The sequence below is a fragment of the Citrus clementina genome, unplaced genomic scaffold (genome assembly GCF_000493195.1).
Source record: "Citrus clementina cultivar Clemenules unplaced genomic scaffold, Citrus_clementina_v1.0 scaffold_4, whole genome shotgun sequence".
In the NCBI taxonomy this organism is placed as follows: domain Eukaryota; kingdom Viridiplantae; phylum Streptophyta; class Magnoliopsida; order Sapindales; family Rutaceae; genus Citrus; species Citrus x clementina.
Window position 1 is genome coordinate 19,826,886 of NW_006262274.1, and position 26,021 is coordinate 19,852,906.

Here is a 26,021-nt window from a genome sequence, read left to right on the forward strand (position 1 = left end):
TAGCCAAGGCAGCCAGACACAACAGTAACCCCGCAGGCCACAGCAAAACGTTTCGACAACCTCAAAGCTCTTTTTGTCTTTTCCTATGTGTTTCTGTGACTGTTAAGAACCAAAAAAACCAAACCCAAAAGGAAAGAAACAGAAAGGCAGCTCAGCACAGAGAGAGAGGGCAAGAGACCAAGAAAAAACCCAACATTGTCTTGCATGCATTTACATGCATCTCTCTTTCTTTGCATGTACAACAATTGTCATTGGCCCCCCCCTCTAAAAACCCTAACCCTAACTAATCTTTCAAACAATAAATCTTCCAACAACCACTTCCTTTCCAACACTTCTGATAAACCCACATTAAAAGTAGTAAATAGTAATTAAATCAAAAGTCCGATGGGAGAATCACAAGGGCCCGTATAAAGGGTTGCCCTTTCCTTTCGCTTTCAGTTGGCTACTATTCTGATCCTGCTATTATTGTCATTTCGACTATTAGTGTTCTGCTTTGAGAACTGTGCATGCATTGATCTTGTGTTTCTCTCTCTTTCTTTCTCTCCCTGCCAGTGGACTCCTCTGCTATATACTTTCCTTAGCTTTTCTATAAACATGAGGCAACAAAGAGCTCTAGTTTCTCGCTTTGCCTTAGTATTTTCCCCATTTTCATTTTCCCTTCACTCTGTTAACTCAACAGTTTCCGAAAGGGTCCCGCCTTGCCATTATATTTCTCAAGATCTTTGCATCCTTTGTTGATGGTTTTGAGCTCTTATTTCCTTTGTCTTTTCGGTTTGTTCTTCATCTTATTTTGATTAAAAAATGAATTTATATACCCATAGTGCTTTCAACCGTCAAAGATTTCATCCAGTTCAATGACCATTCAACCAAAGCTACTTCACTCCAACTTCCTCTGCTTTCCCTCTGCTTCTACTAAGTTTTTTTTTTTCTGAGAAAAAAAGTTTTCAAGCTTCTTCTTGAGCTTCAAGAAAACTTAAATTCCGTTATTAACCCATGAAAAGCGGTATGGCCATCAAGCTGTTCATTTTCGTTCCACTTATAGTCCTGGGTTTGGGAGTGAGGTGCTACGGAGAAGGAGAAATGGAAGCAGCTCCAATGGAGAAAGCAGAGCAAGAAGCACTTTACACTGCCATAAAAGGCTTTGTAGGTAATTGGTGGAATGGCTCAAATCTTTTTCCGGACCCATGTGGGTGGACTCCTATAGAGGTACTGCTTTTTAACCTCTATTAATTATCTGCAGCTGTTTCCTCGCTTAATTTCCAATTGGTCGCTGCCGCCTTTTTCTGGTGCGCTTGTAGCAACCAATAAAGATTGGCCAGTTCTGTTTGTTGGAATAGTGCACTTTTTGACATTTGTGTAATCTTCTGCAATTTTTTTAATAAAAAATTATAGAAATGTTTTAGACATATTCAAGTTTTAGCATTGGTGATACTCTTATCATTCTTACTAAATATGAAAAAGAAAAAAAATACAAGAAAACGACTTTCAATTGTTTGATGCATTTTGATATGAATGTTAGTTTCATAATAAGGGTGAAAAAATGTAGAATTTTTCAGAAACCAAATCTAGAATGGGCTTTAAAATTTTGCCAAACAATATTTCCAAAATTGGTAAATGGCAGAATTGAATCCTTATTGCACTTTTCAGCTAAAATCCTGTATCAAACTTTCTAGTGAAAATTCTTACATTTATTATCACATTCTACAGTTTTAAGAACCCCCTTTTTTTCATTTTCATTAAATCTCAACGGTCCAACAGAAAGTTGTTTATTTTATTGGCATTTGAGTGTTAGGCTCACAAAAGGCATATTTAATTTACTTTCACACGTTGAAAATAACATAGTACAAAATTCCTATATAGACTGCAAATAAATGTGACTAATTTTGATATAAGGTCTGAATGCGATATTTCTTGCTCTGATTTTCTTCAAATGCAGGGTGTCTCGTGTGATATCTATGATGACCTTTGGTATATAACTGCCTTGAGCTTCGGTTCTCTTCACGACAATTCTCTTGGGTGTGTCACAAATGTGGAATTTAGAGAACAATTGTTTGAGCTTAAGCACCTAAAATCACTCTCCTTCTTCAACTGCTTCACATCCTCGCAGCAACATCCGACCACCATCCCCATCAGTGGCTGGGAAAATCTTGCTGGAAGCCTTGAATCATTGGAGTTTCGATCAAACCCCGGTCTCACTGGACCAATTCCTACTAGCTTAGGTCACTTGATGAAGCTGAGATCCTTGGTGCTACTGGAAAATGGATTGTCAGGAGAATTACCAACAAATCTTGGCAGGTTAAGCAACTTGAAGAAGCTGGTCGTATCTGGAAATTGGCTAAATGGTCGTATTCCAGATAGTTTTGGTTACTTAAGTGAGCTATTGATTCTGGATTTAAGTAGAAACTCACTATCTGGGCCTTTGCCTTTGTCTCTTGGAGGTTTGACTTCACTCCTGAAGTTTGACTTAAGTAACAATCAATTGGAAGGAAAGATACCAAAAGAGATTGGTTATTTAAAGAATATTACCCTTTTGGACCTTAGAAACAATAAGTTCTCAGGTGAATTGACCAAGTCACTTCAGGAAATGTATTCCTTAGAGGAGATGGTCTTCTCAAATAACCCAATAGGTGGAGACCTCAAGAGCCTAGAGTGGAAAAACCTACAAAATTTGGTCATTTTGGACCTCTCCAACACGGGCTTAGCTGGTGAGGTTCCTGAGTTCATGGCTGAGTTGAAGAGGCTGAGATTTTTGGGTCTCAGTAACAACAAGCTAACAGGCAGCATCTCACCAAAGCTAGCAACAATGCCTTGTGTAAGTGCATTGTACCTGAATGGAAACAATCTATCTGGAGAGCTTCAATTCTCTGAATGGTTTTATGGCAAAATGGGTAGGCGCTTTGGAGCCTGGAACAATCCAAATCTTTGTTACCCTTCTGGTTTAACGTCAACAAGTCACATTCCATTTGGGGTAAAACCATGCCAGCAAGAGGTCACATTACTTCAACCTGTTTCAAAAAACTTACTGGGTGGTGAAAATTTGAATCAAAACGCCCATTTCATGGCCTCTTTGGGATTCTCAAGCTATAGCGTTAATGGGTTTCGGTGGGTTTTACTGGTGCAGTTGATGATGGTTCTGCTTTTGAGTTTCATATAGGACCCTATGCCTAGAGCTGAGATCCTAGCACCAGCAGCTAGAAATTAACCTGTTTAGATGTGGCCACCTCTATTGTTTGTTTTTCTTTATCTTGTATTAAAAGCTGATAGCTTTTCATCTGTAATTCTCATCTCTCATAGCCATATATTAATTTACCGGAATGAATTATCAATTCGTGGACAAGTTACGGGACAGTACTGTCCCTGCCATTGCATTGAAGTCTCATACTTTGATAAAGTTACCAGCAACCCCAACAGGAAGTCCATATCCAACTTAAAAGCTGGGAATTTCTGCAAGTTTTAAATCGGGATCCGAGTCGTTGGGTTTTATTCACTAGAGTACAATATACATTAAAGGCAATGGCAGTTAATATTATAACTTTAATAAGTTGAAAGTGAAGTGTAGGGTTCATTTAGACGTGTAGGTATAGCCTCTGCTTTGGTTAATAACAGGTGCAGCCATAGCCATGTCTCTGTGGACATTAGGTTTAGGAAAATGATGATGATGAGGCAGCCGAATCCATTGATTTGTTTTTATTAAAAAAAAAAACTGAACATACTGAGTCAATTGATTAAATGAAAAGACAGACAAATATGAAAATTGTCAGTTGATGATCTGGGTGCGGGTTTCATCACATTGTTCTATGTTGGTTTCTTCTATTGTTCTTGGGGACATTAAAAGATCACCGTCCTGTGGAAAGCAAATTCACTGCTGCTCACTTAACTTTTGCCTTCATTAAAAGTTTGGGACCTGTCGTGATCTAATCTCCATAGTGGGTTGAGAAATAATTGTAGCTTCTTTTGTATTCCACGGTAGAGTATTACAAGGACCATAATCGAATGAATACCTCGGGCTAGTCTCTCGTCCGTTTCCATGGGCCGTTCCAGAAAACGAAGGCCCATCCACGATTGTGGGCCGTGGGCTATAGCTCAACATTAAAAATTTCAGTGGAGCTTCTCACAACCCAAAAATCCTCATCAGTCATCACACCCTTTCGAACTTTATTTCTTAAAAATTCTTCCTGTTTAATTTAGAAATCACAAACCCATATATTAAATTCCATCATCTTCCCATAAAATTCACTTTAAATACAAATCCTAAAATCTTAAATTACTTTGTTCTTATCATATAGTTTTTATTTCCATAACTATAAACTCTTATAATCAATATAAATTACGAAATGGGTTCATAAAAAACTATGTTAAGTGAATATAACTTATTTAAGCGTCTATTTGAATTTCCATTCAAAAAGAAAGAAATTTATTTATTTATCTATTTAGGTAATTTCAATTAAAAATAGATTTTATGGGAAATTTTGAGGGACCTCAAAACTAAAGGCCTACTCTAAAAATTTAGTATATTTTTATTCAAACTAAATTACCAATGGTTACGTGAATTATCTGCCCACTTATTGTCCACATCGTCCGTCGTTATCGTATGCACATCTCGATCAGCTAATTAAGATTACCGGCGAATGCGCAGCCACCATTTATGTATAGCAGTGCAATTGGTCTTGTGATGAAAAAAAAAAGCCCAATATATATTCTTTTTCGAAACAAATGAAAGCCCAAATTTGATTTTGACAGTGTGCAGTCGCTCACAAGTGATTCACTAGAAAGATATTGACGGGCTTCAGTTTTAGGAGTCGGCTAATTCAATTGACTTCCCTAACGACATTTTCTCTACATATATATATTATTAGGCCTGTCTTCATCTTTGACCGTAACAAGCCGAATCAATTATAAACTTTTACCAATCTTATCGGAACGGTTCGAATTTTGTTCTTATCACATATAAAATGGTCACGGGCTATAGCAGTATGCAGCCCATTTAGTGCCGAAACTCATGCCAAAATGGACCTCGGCAGCTATAAGGCTTGGACCAAACACTGCCGCAGCACGCCGCTTTAAACATAGGAAGGAGTCATGATGAAAAATTTGGCTTTATCTGCTAAAATAGTTAGGAACTTGAACAGATAAAGCTCTAATCATATGATAATTGTAATGATTTCGACATTGAATTGGAGATGCAGGAGAAAGAACCATTTTGTGTTAATCTGGTAATACACAATGTATTTGGTTTGACTGAATTGGCTACGCTACAGTCAAATTAATCATTTGATTCATGCATGCATTAATCTGAAAAAAAAGTGTACCATAACTAATAAATTTAGACGTTATTAAATCAGCATCCATCGCCATCACTTTCTTGAATAAGTTATAGCGAAAATCATTTACAACTTCTCTTATTTATATAGTGAGCAAAGGGAAACGAGCCCAAGTACAGTGCTCAGTTTACTTAGGTGATGTAGTGATGATGTTGCAACCGTACCAACTATCGTGACAAAATAATCTCAAATTTTAACAACTTAAAAACCTACTACTGCTGAATTATGAAGATTTTTCATTATTAAGTAACAGTTTCATCTCTACATTTTGTTACTTTCGTCTTCAGTTAGAACAAAAAGTTATCAAATATATAATGAGAAAATTATTACTAATAATAACAGAAACTCTGTGTGTTCCTGTAGAAATTTGAAGTGATGAATCCAAATAGCGTACCTCTGTCGATTCAAGCTTACGATCTGAATTCAGAAATGAATGGCCAATTCTGCTGCCTTGATTAACGAAGCGGTATTGGAATGGACCACTATCGAAAATTGGGCAGTGTCTTCAGTGATACATCAAGCTCATAACATCTAAAAATCATGTGATTTTGACACGCGACGTGACAAATGCGTGGCGTTAATTATTGAACCATCGTATGTATGTTTCACGCTTAGGCACGACAGCTCCCAAATTCCACCACATTATTTGACGATTTTGAGCTTACAATAGTAAACAACGAGTCACACGTCGTCATATTTGTTAATTAAGATGGGATTTTAACATGAGACCCATTCAAGATTCAACAATGTAAGTCTTTGCTCTGCCATTCAAGGGTTCACTTTTTACCCATACAAGAATGTCGGTCACAGTTAGTCACGTATTGCCACTAGTAATTATCCAAGGATTAAGCTTTGATCCAACGGCTGAGATCACACGCATCACGTTGACATTTGGAACGGAATTAAAATTATATTTCTCATCTTGAAAATGGCAATCAACCAACTGCGACACACGTCACGTGTTCAACACAGTCACGTTTGTCTAAAGTCTTCAAATGGACCATCAATATTTATCGCTCAATAAACTAAAATTCCATGATAGATCTGGCCGCATGTAATTTGGTCAATTTAAGTTAAACAAAGTTTTAGTTAAATCGAATTTGTAATTAACTTGTCTTCTTCCTTGTGGTGTATAGCACGTATGGAGATTAGGGTTTACGGATTAATGATTTAATTAAAATAACGTAAGGATTAACAAACATATATATAATAAGACTGCAATCAGCACTGAGATTTTGTACTAAATACAGATGTCTATCAACGTCAGATTAATGGACCCCATGAAGCTTGTGATGTCTCTTCTCACGCAAAAGATACCCCTTAATTATATAATTAATTGATTTGTTTTATTTTATCTAAATCCCCTATTTGGAGCCCTATTATGTATTATATTCATATTTGTTTTATTCGATATTATGATGAGGCAACCCTTTCCATTGGATCTCACATATACGAGTTTTGAATTAAGCAAAGCAATAGTTGAGTATAAGTTATGTAAAACGATACTTTAAATGCACATGCAAATAAATTAACTCTCACTATTAATGAGAATTGAAGCACTAAAACTAGTTAGGATTAATGTTTCTTTAGTTTTTGAAAAGGTAAGTATTGTATAAATGCTTCCGTTAAGATTCAAAATTACCTCAAAGGTAAGTATTGTATAAATGCTTCCGTTAAGATTCAGCCACCTCGTTATTCTCTATTTCTTGACTATTGTATGTTTGACTTGTAAGAATTTAAAGTTATTTTGGACAAAAATATCATTCCCCTAATTAATTTTATAAAAATATAAAAATAACAACATGGATGTTTTGAATATTCCTTTGAATATAGATAACTATCTGAGTAATTAGTTCAAACTCTAAAGACTAAAAGAAAATTTATTTTTTGAATCAAGCTTTGAGTGACAAAAAAAAAAAATTCCATAGACGTCGAGAATTTCAAAGATGTACGTCCTTCACGACTTTACTAGACATAATTTTCGTTTTCGACGAGTTTTTCTGTTGTAGATTGTGAGTTATCTAGTTCACTTTAATCAAATTTAGAAGTTTAAAATTTATCTTGTTAAAGTTGTACGAGTCTTTACCTAATTAAGTATTGATTCGCTTGGTCTTGTTGTTTTAGTTCATGATTCGTTTCCTATGTAAAAAGACATGTAACCAGTCTCTTTTGATGTGATGGTGCATGATGATAAACATCAATGAATAGAGTTTTTTTTTTTTTTGAGAAGGACCAAGTAATAGAATTTGATTTCTCATAAAATATCTCTCTTCTTCATGCGTTGTTGGTTTTCTTTAAAAATCAATTGTTAATAAGAGAATGGATGTAAGTCATTGACATTTAGTTTCTACACCTCATAATACTTGAGGTAGGTTGGTGGCCCCTATAAGCTCCAATAATGTTTGTTTTGATTCATTCAAAAGTATTAAAAAATAAAAATAAAAACAAAGGATTAGTATTAACTCTATGTTAAAAAGCTATTCTTCAAGGTTGTCTTTGAAAGTACAATTATTATTTTTTTTTTCTATTTAATTTCCTCATCTACTGAACGTGAGTGTTGAGATATTACACGAATGACAATATACATGCACTCAAGATTTAATTAAGAATATTTCTAAAATGCTAACTATTTGGGGTTGCCTCGTGATTGAAGAGTCATACTAGTGAAGGGGGAAATTGTCTCTTTTTGTGACCAATTTTTGACAGTTCGATATTACAATAAGAGTCGTAATTGCTCATCTATTGCGCAATTTTGGCAAAACAGAGAGCTGAGACATTCATTTCAGAGAGCCTGTATAAATTATTCAATTGTATTTCGTATATACATAAATGCCTGCCGTAGCTCCTCTGGCGGTCCTTCTCCCACATCTGCTGGCTTAGCTAGATAACAGCTGTACAAGCTTCTCAGCATTTCGATGATTGCCAAATGTGCTGCAAATGTGGATAATGCTGAAGAGCAAATTCAGATTTGCGAAATAGTCCACTACTTACAACATTATTTCTTTATTTTATTTCCTAGACTTGCCATACTTGTCGTATGTGGAAACCCCCATTATATACGTGTGAGACAAGGCTACCTCATTCCCACAAACAAATGATAGGTGTATTAATTTCTTTTTTCCAAAAAAAAAAAAAAAAAAAAGATTGATAGTTTGGTTCTCACTTTTATCATTTAATTAGCTTTCTGATTTTTCTAATAACCATTATATTCATAATTCATGGCATTATCCTTTTTTTTTTTTTTTTTACTGTCGAAGAATAAATGTGACTTTTAATTTCAAATTTGATACAGCATATCACATCAAACTAGCAATATAAGTATAATAGTACACTAATTAACATTTTAAAATCATATTTGTAAATTATAATAGGATATTTAAAAAAAAAATCAGGATCCTAAATGCTATTTTTCCAATAATAATAATAATAACAAACAACAACAACAACAACAAAATTATCACAAATGATATACACAATGGATGTGATTAATATCATTTTCTAGGCTGCCAAACATCCCTGTTGTTGAGAGAGAATACATAATTGCAATTGCAAGCATTAAATTCAAGTCCAAGCCATTTGTGATTGGATGGTGTTGAGTACGGGGACCGAGCCATTTGTATGCACCTAAATTTCAAATCACGTAATTACACGTAAGCTTTGTTTTAATTTCAAGCAAAATCTTTTCAATTGACCTTAATAAACCCAAAAAATACCAATAGAAAATGAAAGGAAAAGAAAATAGTAGGAAAGTTTTGCATCAAAGTAAAGTCTAAGCCGGCAACCAAATACTTAACAATTCTTTTATTTTCAACCGTTGACATTGGAAAAAAAATAAAATAGATATAAAAAAATCTCAATAGTCGTTAGCGTGCAATTGGTCACTTCCTTCTCCCTTTGCTTCTCTTCCCTTTCGTTGCTTTTGCATACCCATTTGCCTAACCTTTTCCCTTTTCCCTTTTCCCATGCACATACACATATATATCTATATACATAAATAAACGAGCAACCCTTTGCTTCAGTTAAAAACATTATAAATTAGCTCTCTCATAATCTTCTAAAACCCTAGCTAGTTGCCAACCCAAAACAAACAATTTATATGGCTTCTTCTTCTTCTTCTTCTTCTTCTAAGTGTTTGCATATATCATGCAAACAAATATATCTTCTCTTTCTCATCGTTATTGTTCTTATTGGTTCTTGCGAGGCGGCTCGGCCCGGCACAACCATGGATTCTGTGAACGTGAAGCTTCACAAGACCAGTTTCAGGTACAAACGGCAGAGGTTCAACTTCTTGCCTAAAGGGACTCCGATACCGCCTTCTGGTCCATCAAAGAGGCACAATTCTGTTGTGGATTCTACTCAAAATTGAGTAAACATTCATTATCTCTTTTGTATCTGGGGGATTATTGAGATTGTTAAGTTTTTCGAAATTGTATATGAAAATTCTGATGAGATGAGGTGATCAGATTACAATTATGGGGTTCATTTTTTTCTTTTTTTTCTTTTTTCTTTCTTTTTTTGGGTTTGTGATTTTCTTAGTTATGTATACTGTATAGAAAGATTGTATTAGTTGATGACAGAGTATATTCATTTTGATCGTGTGAAGGAGTTCAAATTAGAATTGTGAGTTGTGACCTTATAGTTATTTTTGTGATCATGATGTGCTTATCATTACATATGATTGGTTTTGCATTACATTTTATCAATAAATTTTGCCATAAAGTTTTGGAAGACCTTACAGAACAGATTAGGTTTGAATTAAGAGCCAGCATTTGTATGATGGCTCTACTTTCAATATTACTACTGTACATGAGAAGCCTGAGATGGTTACCGAGCTAGAATTGAAGTCGGCTTCAGCAATTTGAGTGTAGACTTTGCTGCCTTTTGGCCCACACCTTTTTTAAGCCTCAAGTTGAATATTATATGTTGAATCTTGAATTCACTGTTCAACAAAAGGGGACTCTTTATTTTGAGTAAAGTTTGGTTCAACATTTGGAGATTTTATCAAAGTGAAAGAGACTCATATGCTGTTAAGATCACCATGCTTTCTCAACTATGGCAAAGATCCACTTGCATTGGTTTGTATTTGTTGATTAATTTTGTAACATTTCACTCCAAATAGAAGGCCAATTAATGAATATAGTGTGAATATGGAGCAATGTACGACCATATGATGATTAAGTAGAATAAAGAGATAATATTAATTTTAAACGATTATAACGCCATGAAACTCATGCTTTCAGAAGTCGCCAGCCAGATCACCTTTGAATATTGTTCATCAAATTATTCATTAAAATATATAACTCATGCAAAGTCTGTGTCCTCAGACTTTCTGTTTGTGCGTTCCAATAATCTCATATTAATTAATTAAAGTGTGTCCGGCCCTCTTAGGTCTTAGCTAAACATTGTGTGTCACTTAATTTGGACTATCGCAATAATATTTAATCGGCTAACTAACCTCTTAGATTATTGAAAAATGGGAGTTGATAAATAAATTAATTGTACGGAATGCCACCTTTACGAAATTTCGTATTTGTTTAAGGGAACTTGGTAAGATACATATGATCGAACCTTCATACTATACATGTAAAGTATGATTGTATGAAATTTATGATTGGTCCAAAGACTTTCAAAATTTCATTTGAAATCTATGATTTAAGTATGCGTATTATATACACCAAATACGTAAGACACAATTATTTATGAGGAAACAATCCAAATGGAAGCTTTGTATAAGGCATGGATTTATAGACAAGTATGTGTATTTAAGCACAGAGGCAAGTCACTTGGCAATTGGTGAATGTGTTAAAAATCTTACAATTTTGAATTTTCAATCCAATCGTCTCTTCTGGAATTCCTTACCTACTTATTATTATATAGTGGGTGCCAGATAGTTTAACTGGTAAAATTTCTTTGAAGCCAATTCGTAACTAAAGAATGATTTAAATCAGGACAGCTCACGGCACGAGATCCAAATTTAAAACAACACCACCTATACGATCCTTTTTGCATTCTTCTAAAATAGCAAAATTTTAATAGAATAATAGAAAAACAGGTGCACTTGCTACCAAGTTATCTATAATGCTATTAAGAGCACTCCTATTGGCTATTTGAAGATTGGCGAGTTGTTTAGATGAGGGTAAAATGTCAACATAATTTGATATGCTGCCAGATTTTGTCGAAATATTTATGCTTGATTCCGTGAATTAATTAATTAACATACACGATATGCATTACACACATATTTCTAGACTGAGTCCTTGGGGTAATTTCTTAATTTCCATAATTGATATTATTAATGTGAACGCCCTAAACAAGTTGTGTTAGGCTTAAAATACAAGTCGCTAGGTGACCCTTTTAAGTGTTATATAATATATCTAATGGGAAATGATTATAAAGAAAAATAACCCAAAGAACAAAATTTTTCTCTTGCTCTGATATCGAAAAGAATGTAGAAACACAATGAATGCAATCATTTCGGCTTTGGTCACGTGCCCTTTAGATTTGTGTGCAATTAATTAATTTCCTCGTTTGATGAATGGCCAAATCTCAAGACCATCAAATAATATTACTCTTAATTTCTTTCCGGCTAAGTTAATTTTTGCTGTTAGATTGGTCGTGTTTCACGGTTTTCTTTTACTATTTTCCAATGCAAAGTAAGAGTTTAAAGATTGGAAAATTGTCTCCTAAATTTCGGCATTCATTTTGCTGGACACTTTGAAGGATCCCATGGTCCTTCATTATTTTCTTAAGAATTTAAGGGTTTGTATCAGGATGAAGAGAAAACAGTAAAAAGTGAGAGAAAGTAATAATGAGATTTATGAGAGAAAATATATGAATTATTTTATATTAATTGTATTCCTTTTATGAATAAGTGATTATAATTCATATTTATAGATACAGATTTTTGGGAATGTCACATTAATATAAATAAAGTTAGATATATCTTAGAGACTCACTTGACCGAGCAATTTTTTTTTTTTTTTTGTTGGTTTTTGTTCATCTATTATCTTAGAAAAATTAATAATGAATTATAAATAAATATTATTAATATTACAATGTGGTAGTTGTAAACAGCTGTTTCTTTTTGTTCATCTATTCCCATGTTTTATTCATCCATGCACGTGCTTTTCGTTTATCCTCGTATAAATTTTATATCCTACACATTTGTTTAGCTTTGTGAGTAATAACTTGTTTATTTTGAAAGTGTGATCAATAAATTTATAAAATGACTTCTTTGCAACCACGCTATTCATATAATAATATAAGGAAAATTAGCACAAGAAGGAATGTCACAAATCCCATAATTTGCCAAGGCGATGACTTAGTCAAAAGCCTTAATTAATGCATTTTTCTAAAGTAAGAAAAAGAAACAGAGATGGTGGTGAAGTTTATAATTAAGCTGCCTGATATCGTGCACGTCTTAAGGTGTAATTCACATGAAAGATTATGTTAATTTTATCGGCCAAATAAAAAAAAAATTAATTGAAAAATTATCATCAATGAATTTTCTTTTTTTAACCTAAAATTCATAATTAAGAAGGATTCATCACTGCTTTAATAGTTTGAATTTGTGCATTCTACTTTGATGGGGCCGTATACAAATTAGGTTAAGACTTAAAACCACCAGCTCTCTATTTCCAATGCAAAGCAGTTTTTAGCTTACCAAATTAAAGCTTGTATTATAGCGACTAAGCATCATAATGTCTCTTTGAACATATTTGTGTGTTTAATATCTATCCTAGAGTCCACTTCCTTTGACTTCTTGCAACTGATAATATATATAAATTTTCTGAAACATTACAACTTTGTGAAGAATCAGTTTTCACTGTAATTGTAAATCCGGAGATTATAGTATTGTCTAATAGTCAAGAATCGGAGAAAAATCATGGATTGAAAGATACGAGATCTTTTAATTCTCCGCCCTATTAAATATGCTATGGTCCATTCTTTTATTTTTTTTTTATTTTTTGTTTTTGAGTAGCATTACAATTTCATAATATTTATAATAAAAAATATAGAGAAATCGGATAACTTAACAACTATGTGATTAGGATGTTATATATATATATATAGACTATGTGATTCGGATCTGTCTAACATTAAGTTGGTGCAGTAATATTGAATTGGTGTAAAGATTATAACAATTGTAAAATAAAAATTGATTATGTTTGATAAATATTACTTTTAAATAATATTTTAAGAAAATTAACCCATGTGTTGCTTTTTTATTTCTTTTTCCCTTTTTTTTTTTTTTTAAAAAAAAAAGAACAACCACCATTGAACATTTTCAAAACTTCATCCACAAACTTTTTGCCTAACACTACACACAGTGTGGCTTCCATCGGCACTAGCCCGGTAGCCCCAGTAATATTGGGCTGGACCAATTAAATGTTGGCAGAAACAGACCAGTAGGTGAAAACGGGCTTGTTAAGGGCCCTGAATAGAGAGGCTGTTGCTGGTTCCCTGACCCAACGAAAGCTATTGTCCATTGCAAAACTGCACTATTATTTGTAATGCTCCTTTCTTTTCATGGCCCATGGGAGCGTTCTGATTATTCGGCTCCCGATGTTGTTCCGTTTATCTTGTTGGCCATTCTGTAGCACCATTCATTTAAAAAAGTTCATTAAATGAAAATCTATTAAAAAAAAAAAAACAAATTTGATTTTGTATAAATGGATGCAGGAGTGTGTTGTACAAAACTCAAAAGTCTGATCGTACGACATGCCAGCTGATTTAAGAGGTTATCCCAATATACCTAATGTAAGACAAATTACAAGTATTTTGGTAAGACGTTTGATAAAATCACATAAGAAAACGTATAGGAATTGGAGTTGAAAATCTGAACCTTATCCCACGTATGCAGAGAATATAAAGAACAAATGAACAATTGCACAACAAATTTGTCTAAGCCGACCTATTTCATCCATTGCATTTCTGCGCAATACATACACATCAACTCTACTATACACCTGCTGACCTAAAATAGTGATCGAGGGCCGAGATTACACGTTGAATTCAAACAATAGTGATAAGGTTTGTAATTTTACTGTTTGTCTCCATTCACTGATAAATCAAAACCCTTCAATTTGCAGCATCAATACCGACCCGTGATTCAAGTAGTCCTTGTCATTCTTCTGGATTCTTCATGAGCTTTCCTTCCTGCTTCCTGTTGATGAATTGCATTTACATTAGAGCTTAAATTCAAATTCTTGCTTTCACGCCAAAACGGGTCTTCATGGGCATTTCATCAAATAGCTTTGCACTTTTATCAAACACCTCCGATTTTAATTATCGGGAAGGAAAATGACACGCCGCCTTGAAGAACAAGCATTTTGAATATACGGAAAACAAAAAGAAATGAAAATTACTGATAAGCCCAAAGAAATATACAAAAAAGAATAATGCAAAATGTACCGCACAAGATTTAGTACAAAAGGCACAAAGGACATAAAATTAAAATTTTTCTATCTTTTTATTGATGGTGCATTTTCAACATAAAAAAGTAAAGAAAATAAACTCGCGGAGTAACCCAAGTAAATCTTCGAAACTTAGATTTAATCAGTATAATACTCCAAATATTAGGAATCCCAATGGATTTTATCTGGCTCTTGCCTCTGGGCTGAAATCAACATGATCTGTACCTTTTTTTTTTCATGGATGGGAGACGAGAAATAACACACTTAATAATGCATGAATTAAAATGTTTAAATTTGGTTTGAAATAGACTGAAAATTGGCAACGGGATGACAATCTGTAATCCAATCCTAGTTTAGTAGTTTACTTCTTGGTGGTCGTGAAGAGCCAGATGCTGAGCCACATGCTTGGCATACTTGGCGAACGAGGGATTCACCATACGGCCTCCAAAATGAGTAGCAAGCATGGGTTCTGTCGAGAAAACTTCTCTACGCTGGAGGGAACACTCAAATCCTGAACAGAAAAACTAGGAAACCTCATCGACTAATTGAAGGAGAGATATTGTTAGCAGCTCCAAGCGGTAATAGCAATGCTCCTCCCAAGGAGAGTAAGAAACATACATCCTCCACGCACTAATTCTTCGGATCCTAAGCTGAGAGACAGTGACAAATCTCTCCGGAATTGCTCTAAGTAAGCTTTTTATACACCGTCAGGGCTCGACTTTGCCATGTATATATTCCACTTATTATTCCAAAGATTTTCCGGAACCTAACTTTATAAATATTAATTCACAGCATTGTTAGTATGTATATATATTCAACATTTTACGCGGGATGAGTTTACAACATCATAACTTCCGAGCTTAGAATCTAGATTAAAGTTCAGGATGGATTTATAGTGTCTTAAATCTACTTTTATAAAATCATTAATTAATTTTTAGTATTAATGACAATAAACCTCAACTATTGGTTAGCTACAAATATGAAGGTTATTAGTTAATATAAAAATAAGGTTATCTTTAAGGGGCTGCTGATTCACCATATATTAGCAAAAGTAAGTGTAAGGGGAATGGAAGCACAAAGACTGATTTGGAATTCACTTTAAAGATCTGAAATGGTAGCTTTTGAAATATGTGGCAAGTGGACAGGGCGGATTCCAACTAGAGGTAAAGAAAATATCTAGTCTGAAGTTCAATACTACTAATTAGTATTATTAGCTAGGAAGCAAATCCTGTAGTTAACTCAAAACCTTACAACTGCGAAAGCAGGAAAGGTATAGTCTAGTGAGTATTTAGTACCTATCCTATGATAAATATCTAAAATATATGGTAGAATTTTGTGACTTTGTAAATATTATTAAAGTCTTGAATTAATCAAATAACGTCACGTGACACTATCACTAACCATAAGGCGAGTACAGTCACCCACTAATCATTACTCTATAGTCATTATTTAAGAAAATACTAACTCATATGCAATTTCTATTTAGCAGTCTAATTAACCTTAGAGAGTCCGCGAAGACTGTAAAAAGAATGTATAAAATGAATAGTCGGGCTTGGGAAAAGCCTGTGTAGAAGGAAGCAGGGACGTTTGATATGAAACAAGATTCAAAAGGGTCTAATAAATTTTGGTCAGCTGCTTTGAGGCTCCACTGATACTAGAAAGCAGAAGGAGACGTGAAAACGGTGTTGAAGTCATTTCCAGGGAGATCACTGAGAAACACCTGAAATTCTGTGATTTTCTGAACATATACAAACAAATTCCATGAATAATGCAATGATTTCTGATATGACCGAGAGAGTATATGGTCCTGAAGAACAACCCAAGTCCGCAACATTGAAACAGCAGTTGCTTGGGAGAGTACTTCGTGTACTGCTCAAATTTTTGATAGTTTCCTACAGGAATGCCCTCGCCTGCAGGATTACTTTTTTCTGATAAATTGACATCACCAAAATTTACAAGCAGTAATCAATCAATTAATATAATCACAAATTAATGAAAGAATTAAAAGAGACCTGCAGGAGGAGTTATTGGCATAGCTAGTTTTTCCATCTCCAGCATTCATGTGAAGAACTCCTACTGCAACCATGGCTTATTTCCCTAAGTTATTATTAGTGTCCAGCCACTCATAAACCTCGCTCTGATGCACCCATTTATAAAGAGAACTACAGAAACCTAATTCCATAAATTACATGCACATTAGACAATTTAAGGCATTAGTTCTTCCCACCCTTGCACAACTTAAAAGTTACCTTAGTTTGTAAGTTAGGCTACATCAGTCACCAACTATTGATAAGACGTCTCCTATAAACATCCGAAAACAGGAAAATTTATAGTAAATCTCATTCAATAACTAACATAGTGTTTGGTACCATTTTAATTTATATGGTTAGCATTTTTCGTTCTCCAAACTGCCAAAAAAAAAAAGATAATAATAACGTAGAAGCTATTTAGTACGCTCACGTTTTGCCCTTTTGCCAAAAGTATCAAATTAACCAAAAACAAATTATTTCCACTTTCTAACTTTTGTAGAGGCAAAACTGGGCCTTAACTTCCGCCAAATGATGAAGCCCGATTTTATTGGGCTTTCAGATAGAGGCTCATTTAAAGTGGATCCTTGGCTAATACTAAGAGAGTGATGCTATCAACACACCTTAAAACCGACTACTACAATCCCGTCCCAGTTACATTTTATAGTCCAAACTTGTAACCAGACCGGAATAAGACGACATCTTATTGTCCCAATACATATATTAAATAAATGAGAGGAGAATTGGCGAATGCGAAACCAAGAAAATATGAGTGCAAACTTGGGGATATGCAATCAAGAATTTGAAAGATAATGATTATTCCCAAAACTTTTATCTCATTTCAAAATAGGTGGAATTTTCAGTATATTATTATGGAACATAGTTTACATAAATAGACCACAAAGTTCTTTGCGAGATGTGTAATTCTCTAAAACCAAAGATGTTATGTACTGCTTCCAACTTCCAAGATAAGTAATTTGGTTCGATCACTTAAGACAAAAGATATGAATATTGGGAATGTGGCATGCCCATTTTGAAGATATGGAGACAAAAATAAATGGGAATTATATTATTCAATTCGGGAGAAGATAAAATTTAAAAAACTAAAGTTAATTGATAAGGCAATAACTTGGACTCGTGCATCTACATGTAACAACTAACAACCAAAGCAAGAATCTTTGAAACTTAGATTCAGTCAAAATAGCATCTCCAATATCAGGAATCCCAACGGATTTTGTTTGCTCCTCCTAGCTGTAATCAATACGCATCAAAGAAAATGTTTAAAATTGATTTGAAAATATAATAAATGATTATATGTATGGGGTTGGAAGCATTTTTGAATCTCGTGATGCCTAATTGCTTATATGTTTATTTAGAAGATATTTGAAGGGGAGATTTTGATTTGGTTGGGTAAACAAAATCCGCTGGCGATGAAGACATTTGTCCGGGAAGATTTTGCTTTAGTAAATATTATTATTATTAGGTCGAATTAGCCGAGCACATAAATTATAAATAAGCCCAACTAACAGACCCAGAGGAATTCTCAACTTACTTAAAGCTATTTCTTGTGGTGGCAGGGTTATAGCAAAATTATCAATGGTGCCATATCTCCAAATGGACCAGTACTGTTCCTAATAAATACAGTAAATTGCTTCCGGATGTTCTTGAACGAAGACTTGCGGCAAATTCATGTGCATCTGCCCAATAGTTTGAATACTACAACTAAGAACTAGGAGGATTCCATGTAAAACGGTCACCATAAATCAAACAATTGGCTTAATCACTCCATTTAAGGCAAAATTAATGTGCCATCTAACAAGTTACCAGCCCTAACAAGCCCCATTACACAATTTAAGCAAGTGTACCGATGGCTTATCATGTGCCATCTTGTTGAATACAATGAAAAATGTGAAGCCATAAAACCAATTTGACCAGAGAGTTTATATGAATAACAGCAAGCACAAGACAAGAAAAAGAACAGAGAGATCACAAAATTTTCGGAAAGAGAAACACATTTGCTCCTTGTTACCACTTCCCAAAAAAGAGAATTAATACCTATACATTCATATACCCATAGCCCACATTTATCTTATAATCTTACCATGCTTTTGCATTCCCATTCCACAAAACCAAAAACTGCAAAATACATGGAGATCAGATCTCAACAAACCCATTCTCCAACTTTTTTTTTTTTCCAAATTTAGTCTTGGTTATAACTTGAACCTTGAAAGCTAAACCCTAAGCAGATACACACTAAGTTCAGGACCTCCACTGCAATCGGGATTCATCATGTAAAAGGCCTCAGAATCTTTGGACCCAACAACCCTCTCAAACCTGGCTCTCATGTACATCAGCTCACCTTCGGACCCACCTGCTCCATTCCCTTCACCATTTTCATTATCCCCTGGCAACACGCCAGCTCCCATCGAAATCGGCTCCACAGCTTTCAGAATCTTCAACTCCTCTGGCCCGCATTCACGCCTCATTGCATATCCGCATTTCTTGCCATTGCAATAAGTCCTCCAAACAGGCTCTTCAAGCAGCTTCAGGCCTTTCTTTTCGGTCTTCTTTTCACATTCCAGGGCAATTCGGACAAGTCCCGAAGCCATTTCCCGAACCAGAACACTCGTGGGTGTTGCCAGTTCTATCAGGAACGCTGGACTCAACTTAGCATCTTCCTGAAACGCAAAATGGACATGCCCACGTCGGTATCCGAAAAGGGTACCGACCACTCGAGTGCCTAAACCTGAGTGATATGCCGATTTGCTCTTGCCAAAGACAGTGAGAGCTGATCGGAGCTTTGAAACAGCTGATGACTTTTTCTTCCGTGCTGGCATCATGGAAGTGGCTTGGGTTGGCCCTGGAATATTTCCCGGCTCCACTGCTTCTTTGTTATGTTCTTCGCAGAAATGCATGGAGGAGGAGTCGGTTAAGATTTCTTCCATATCATCATCATCTTCAACTTTCTTTTTCGGCCAGTTGAAGTATCTCCTGGAGAAAGAGAAAGATGAGTCATGGGGAGTCTTGGCCATGATTGTCCTCATGATCTTCAGAGAGAATTTGGCGAGAGAGAGAGAGAGAGACTACTTAATTAGGAGAGAGAGTAATATTAATTATGTGTAAAAGTTTCTAGTGTGTAGTTTGATATGTGGGGAAGTGAATTTATTCTTTGGTTGTGTGTGATCTTTTGTCAGCCTTGTGAGACTGAAAGGACTTTGGAAGAGAATCCTGACAAAAAGAAGGTGAGCAGCCCCACCTAACTGCAGCAGGAAACAAAGAAACAAAGAAACAAACAACTGATTAGAGACAAGAGAAGGGGTTTGAAATGGGAATGCAGTAAAAGGAATCTGAGTCTGAGGAGACAATGGCTTGTGTTTGTGCTGTGTTTACTAATTTCTTTATCAAAAAGTGTGGGGGCTGAAGTTGAAAATTGTATAGAAAAAGGAGAGAGGGAGAGAGAGGGAGAGAGAGGGAGAGAGAGGGAGGGGAGCTTGACTGAATAGTCTGATCTGACTTTGCATTGGAAACAGCTTATTAAGAGCGAGCAGGTAAAGACGCACCAAACCGTACCCAACAGGGCTACCCCAAGGCTGCCCCTTTAGTCATTTCATGCTCCCACCACCACCAATTTCACATATACCCAGACATTAGCCACCCCGTCAGCCACCTTTGTGTTTTGTATCCTCTAATAATCGCAGTTCTTGTTTATCCCTTTGGGTAAACAGAAGAGAATTATTAGTTCATAATACTGCAGCTAACTATGTGCCCCGACCAAGCAGTCATTTCGCGGTGAATTCAGAAGGTTCTTGGTTAAATGACACTTTTTTTTATACAATGGGTTTCGATCGCAACCTAAGAAAACTGAATCATTAATAAAGCTAGCTGCAGTTTCACACCAAAAAGAGCATCAATGTCAAAAAGTGAACTATTCAGTAATCATGATGGCTACAATCATCGAGCCAATAAACTTCGTCAATGTGGCTGATAGCCATATAATTATTTGTGTAATTATTTAGTGTAAATGGAAGCGATCCCAAGACAGATGTACCATCTAGGATTTTGCTTTACAGACAACATGTGTGCTCCACATGAGATGCGGACGTTTTTTAGCTCCGTGAGTCAAACCATGCATGCTGAATTATGAGGTAGCAATTAGCATGATAAGTCCGTCGATCCCACATGAAATCACAAGTTATTATGATTTTTATTTTTTTATTTTTTTGGCCCTTTGTTTATTTTAATCTTAGACCGATCGACCAAAGCCGTAGATCACCAACCATGGTCCATAGCCAACGACTTAATGACAAGTGATCAGATATGTATTAACGACTAATTATAAAATCCTTATGCAGATAGATGATAGTTCCAAATTGTTGACAAAAATGACTATTATATTGTACAGTTAAAGTTTCTCCAAGTCAAAAATCTACAACAGCTCAGAGAAATATTAAACTAGTAGTGGCTTTTTAGTTTCCACAAATAATTTTCTAAGGTTTAACAAATTGATTGTCTTGCTAATAATGCACCAAATCATTGCCACATATAGAAATTCGTTCGGTTTACAAACAAGGTTCAGTTGATAAGCTTTGATGAACATCCTGTATCTGCCACTGACCTAATTACTGGAGAATAAAATTTAGGGTCTGATTAAAAATTGTCGAATCGAAGATGATTATGCCCGTCTTCGTCACTGTTGATGCTGAAATCTGCTCGCCCTTTGACCGACCAGATTCTTTCACCAACGTTTGTGTTATCTGTTGTTGCTCGTTCACTGGAACTGGAATCGTCCCCTTTCCTCTCAATAGACCTGCACTCACCAAAAAACGGATCAGAGACGCCGGTGGTTTTGCCGGCGTAAACCCTCCGATGCCTAAGTTAGCTCAAGGTGTTTACGGGAAAACAATGTGATTTGGGTTCAAGAAGTTTATCTGAAATTCGTAGGAAAATGGTCTGGTTGCAATTTGGCAGCGTTTTCCCTCTCTCAGTTTTTCTGTCCATTTCTCCGTTGAGTTCCTTTTCTTTTATAGCCGTTGTCCCCACCTTTCCGTTTGCCCTTCATCCCCCCCTTTTTCGGGTAGTGGCAGCCCCTCACGGGACTCTAACCGTTGCATTGTCGCAAACGTGGGGACTTACGTGTCCTTCAACGGTTCTGGGAAAAGCGTAACGGCCGCGATTCTGTGTTCTGGGAACAGCGTAACAGCCGCGGTTCTGTGGGATCGTGTTCCCGCTTTCTGGGGGACAGGTATCGGCTCGGTGTATACCTCTGGTCGGTACATTCCCCTAGCAGGGGTTCCCCTCTGGTCGGTTTATGCTTGTCAGGGGTTCCCCTCTGGTCGGTTTATGCTTGTCAGGGGTTCCCCTCTGGTCGGTTTATGCTTGTCCCTGTGTTCGGCTCGTACCATAGGCTGAGGTGATCCACGCCGGGGTGGAAATAATAGCATGGCCGACCTGGTGCTTGTATTTACTTAACACCAGTCCCCCAGTTTCTGGTCTTGCGAGTGAAATGAGTCAAGAGTAGAAACTGATAGTCGGATCTTATCCATTCGGGGGTTTTTCCTCTGGTCTTCTGTCTAATGGGACGGATCTGAGATATCATTTTTCTTCTGAGGAGATTCCGACCTGAGCATGGGCCTAAATGAACACGCGCCCATTGCATATCTGGGCTTACATCTACCCTGGCCTTTTGTAACGGTTAGTGACGTGGCATCTCCATACTCTTCGTATTTGAAATTTGAAACGACGGGTTATCTGTCCTCGATGTACGGTGAGTGAGCTGGCGTCTCCATCACTTTAAATGCCATCGTTTCCCCCTTTTCGTTTCAAATCCCTAGACTCACATCGTCATCGTTTTGTTACTCGTCTCTCCGTCGTTACTTAACCCCCTCTCTGAACTTTGCTTACACTTCTCGTGTTTGGAGTATCCACTTGTTGGATTTTTTCTCTATCACGGCCGCGCCATCAGTGACAGTTCAATCCAGGTATTGCTTTTAACTTCTCCTCTGGTTGTTGTTGATTGGGTTCTGTGTTGCCCTCTTTGTGTCCATATACTCGAGTTTTCTCTATTTTCTTTCGGGATTCCGATATGTCAAACCGGAGAGGAAAGTTGATTGCTGATGAGAGTGATGAAGAATCGGAGAGTTCAGGCCTCAACGTGCCAATACCCACCGACTTCTTAGGTCCCTCCAGTAGTGTAGGTCCTTCCTATGGGAGGGATACCCTTGAGTATCCACGCCCCTTAGTTGTCTTTCCCTCCCCCGAAATAGAGCTTGTAGGTAATAGAGGCGGACCTGCTTCGGGCTCTGGTGAGAACCACAGCTATGGTAGGGTTAGGGTTCCTGAAGGAGTCGGTGATGGTGAGGGGAGTAGCTCCGGACCGAGCAGACCTCCTCAAAGAAGGCATCTTGGTCATAGGGCAGAGGCGGATTCTTACCTTATTGACTACACAGCTTGTGCTACCACCGAAACCGATCTGTTCAAGCTGAGGAACCTTTACGACATTCCTTCAGAGGTTCTCCTGGTAGTTCCAGGAAAAGGTGACGTCCCCAGTCGGCCTCCGCGGGGGTATGTGACGATGCACCTGGAGAGCTTCAAATTAGGAGCTCGGTTGCCCCTTCAACGTTATTTTGCTAAGATATTGGGTGGTATGCACCTGGCCCCAGGTCAGCTACATCCCAATGGATGGAGGGTTCTCTCGGCTATGTATGTGTTGTGGAAGAGGTGTGAATCAGAGGAGCCCTCCCTTGTTGAAGTGAAGCATCTATACCAACTGAGGAGTAGCCCGAGGGAAGCAGGCTGGTATTATTTCATGTCGAGCTCTGCGAAGAGGAAACTAATCACCGGCTTCCCCTCCTCGTGCAAAAATTGGAAGAACAAATTCTTCTTTGCTGGGGGGAATTGGTGTCCAGCAGCTCACTCGCTGGGTGGTGATATTTACCTTCCAACGAATTTTGTCACCCCAGGTCGTTCATTTTTGCCTATATTATTGATAAAATTGCTACTTATTGGGTTCTTTAACCTTTTGTGCTATTTCAGAATCGTGGGGTCTGATTGGGGGGCTTGAAGATTGGCCTTTGCTTCAGGTGGAAACGGCTCTATTGAACGCGTCTACCTGCCAAGACCTCCTGTCACCAACAAGTCTGGTCGGCTCGGGCTTAGTGGATATAGCTGCCGGGATGGATAACAAGATTCTCAGTGCTATGACCAGAAAGTGTGGTCGAGCTTCAGGCAGCTCCAGCAACCGACCTCCTCCTCCGAAGAAAACCAGCGTAGGCCCATCCAAGGCTCCTGTTCCTGCTCTGCCCCCTCCCCCGCCCCGTAAGAGTGGTGGGGAGAGAACTTCTGACAAGAGTCCCGAGGTCAGCCTCCAGTCTGGGGACCGATCCTCCCCTCTGCCATCTCGGGAACAAGGCGACTACCTGAGCTTGTATCAGAAGGATTACAAAAGATCGGTGGGGCCCAAGATGGTGAAGGACATTGAGAGTATGGACCTCTCAGAGTTGGCTGCTTCTGTTCAGAGAGTATCCTTCAGGCTGGCCACCATGGTTTCGTGTTACAAGGCCGGGGCCGCGCGCCATGAGAGGAAGCTTCAAGCTGACAATCAGGAGCTGAAGAAGAAAGCTGACTCTGCTGATCGTTCCAAGGAGAAGCTGGCCGAACTGAACCAGCAGATGTCGGAGCTGGCGGAGAAGGTTGCGGTTGCTGAGTCCACCTCCTCCAATCTTGAGGACGAGTTGGGTGGCCTAAAGTCTGACCTTCAAGTTGCTCAAAGTGAAAGGGATACTTTGAGGACCGCCCTTGAGGGAGAGATCAAATCCCTGAGTGACCAGCTGGCTGAAGAGAAAGGCAAATCCGCTGATGTGGATGATCGGTTGGATGCTGAGTACAACTCCGGGGTTGCTTTCAGCTATAAGTGTATCATGTCTGTACTCAAGGAAGAATACCCCGAGCTCGACGTGAGCAAGCTGGAATCTGGGGTGGAGAGGTATATGACTGGGGCCAGCCAGGGAGATAAGGAGCAGGGTGAGCAGGATCAGGTGGAGGCTCCTTTGGATAGGGCGCAGGAGGAGGAAATTGGGGGACGTGCTTTCGAAGTAGGTCAAGGGTCCGTGCCTGTACGTCCCGGTAATGCTGATCTCCCACCTCCTGAGATTGCTGACCCTTTACCTCCCGAGGTCGCTGATCTTTCAGCTGCTGGAGCCGCTGACTCTCATAATCTTTAGGCCCCCTTTTTTTTTGTATGAACTCTTGAGTTGTATTCGTTTGATAAAGAATTGAACATTTATGAGATTTCCAGATACTTTCTATTGGATCTCTTGTCTGGTGTTTACTTGCATTTAGCAAAATTTTTTGAAAAATTAGTTGCTGGTCTTTCGTTGACCGAGCAGAAGCAGACACTCATTTGCCTTAATAAAATTTACGAAAAATTAGCTGCTGGTCCTTTGTTGACCGAGCAGAAGCAGACACTCATTTGCCTTAATAAAATTTACGAAAAATTAGCTGCTGGTCCTTTGTTGACCGAGCAGAAGCAGGCACTTTGTTGCCTTCGTAGAATTTTCGTAGCTTTAGCTGCTGGTCTTTTGTTGACCGAGCAGAAACAGGCATTTTCTTGCCTTAGCGAAACTTTCGAGAATTTAGCTGCTGGTCTTCGTTGACCGAGCAGAAGCAGGCATTTTGTTGCCTTAGTAACATCTTCATAAATTTAGCTGCTGGTCCTCGTTGACCGAGCAGAAGCAGGCACTTACTTGCCTTAGTGACACTTTCGAGAAATTAGCTGCTGGTCTTCGTTGACCGAGCAGAAGCAGGCACTTTGTTGCCTTAGTAATATTTTTACTGGTCTTGCTACCAGGGGACTTCATGCTGGATTCATCTTTACTGAAATTTGAATGCCTTACAAAAAACATAGAACATATGCATGTACAACAGGCTATCATGCATTTAACAGAAATAACTTGTCAGAACGAGAATTCAGTAGAGCATTTTGCTTACTGGAAATATTTCTTCAAGTGCTCGGCGTTCCACGACCTTTTCACGTCTCGCCCATCCTGGTATGCTAACTTATAAGCTCCTGGTCCAGTGGCGCGTATCACCCTGTACGGGCCTTCCCACTTCGGGCCAAGGGCGCCATGGTTAGGTTCTCTGGTGTTTTGGTTCACCTTCCTAAGTACCCAATCTCCTGCTCGGAATTGCCTCACGCGTACGTTCTTGTTGTAATAACGCATCATCCTTTGCTGACACTGGGCCACTTTCTGCGATGCCCC

General features: G+C 37.5%; 3 protein-coding genes across 3 annotated transcripts; 2 read left to right on the forward strand and 1 right to left on the reverse strand.

Annotated features, from left to right (window-relative positions):
- Nucleotides 1-473: 473 nt before the first annotated feature.
- LOC18043500 (piriformospora indica-insensitive protein 2) lies at nt 474-3,309 on the forward strand. Its single transcript, XM_024186435.1, has 2 exons — nt 474-1,206; nt 1,937-3,309. Exons 1-2 carry the CDS (start codon nt 994-996, stop codon nt 3,152-3,154), a joined length of 1,431 nt encoding a protein of 476 aa, XP_024042203.1. The 5' UTR covers nt 474-993; the 3' UTR covers nt 3,155-3,309.
- A 15,393-nt stretch (nt 3,310-18,702) lies between these two features.
- Nucleotides 18,703-19,891, reverse strand: LOC18043502 (protein MIZU-KUSSEI 1). Its single transcript, XM_006437695.2, has one exon. The coding sequence runs from the start codon at nt 19,806-19,808 to the stop codon at nt 18,996-18,998; it is 813 nt and encodes a 270-aa protein (XP_006437758.1). The 5' UTR covers nt 19,809-19,891; the 3' UTR covers nt 18,703-18,995.
- Nucleotides 19,892-22,846: 2,955 nt separating this feature from the next.
- LOC112099176 lies at nt 22,847-24,983 on the forward strand. Its single transcript, XM_024186289.1, has 2 exons — nt 22,847-23,687; nt 23,797-24,983. Exons 1-2 carry the CDS (start codon nt 22,847-22,849, stop codon nt 24,981-24,983), a joined length of 2,028 nt encoding a protein of 675 aa, XP_024042057.1.
- Nucleotides 24,984-26,021: the final 1,038 nt, after the last annotated feature.

Coding starts and splice junctions, on each gene's coding strand:
- LOC18043502 (XM_006437695.2), bottom strand. CDS start 19,808: ATGAGGACAATCATGGCCAAGACTCCCCATGACTCATCTTTCTCTTTC.
- LOC112099176 (XM_024186289.1), top strand. CDS start 22,847: ATGTCAAACCGGAGAGGAAAGTTGATTGCTGATGAGAGTGATGAAGAA. Junction 23,688..23,796: donor AGCAGCTCACTCGCTGGGTG/GTGATATTTACC, acceptor GTGCTATTTCAG/AATCGTGGGGTCTGATTGGG.
- LOC18043500 (XM_024186435.1), top strand. CDS start 994: ATGAAAAGCGGTATGGCCATCAAGCTGTTCATTTTCGTTCCACTTATA. Junction 1,207..1,936: donor GTGGGTGGACTCCTATAGAG/GTACTGCTTTTT, acceptor CTTCAAATGCAG/GGTGTCTCGTGTGATATCTA.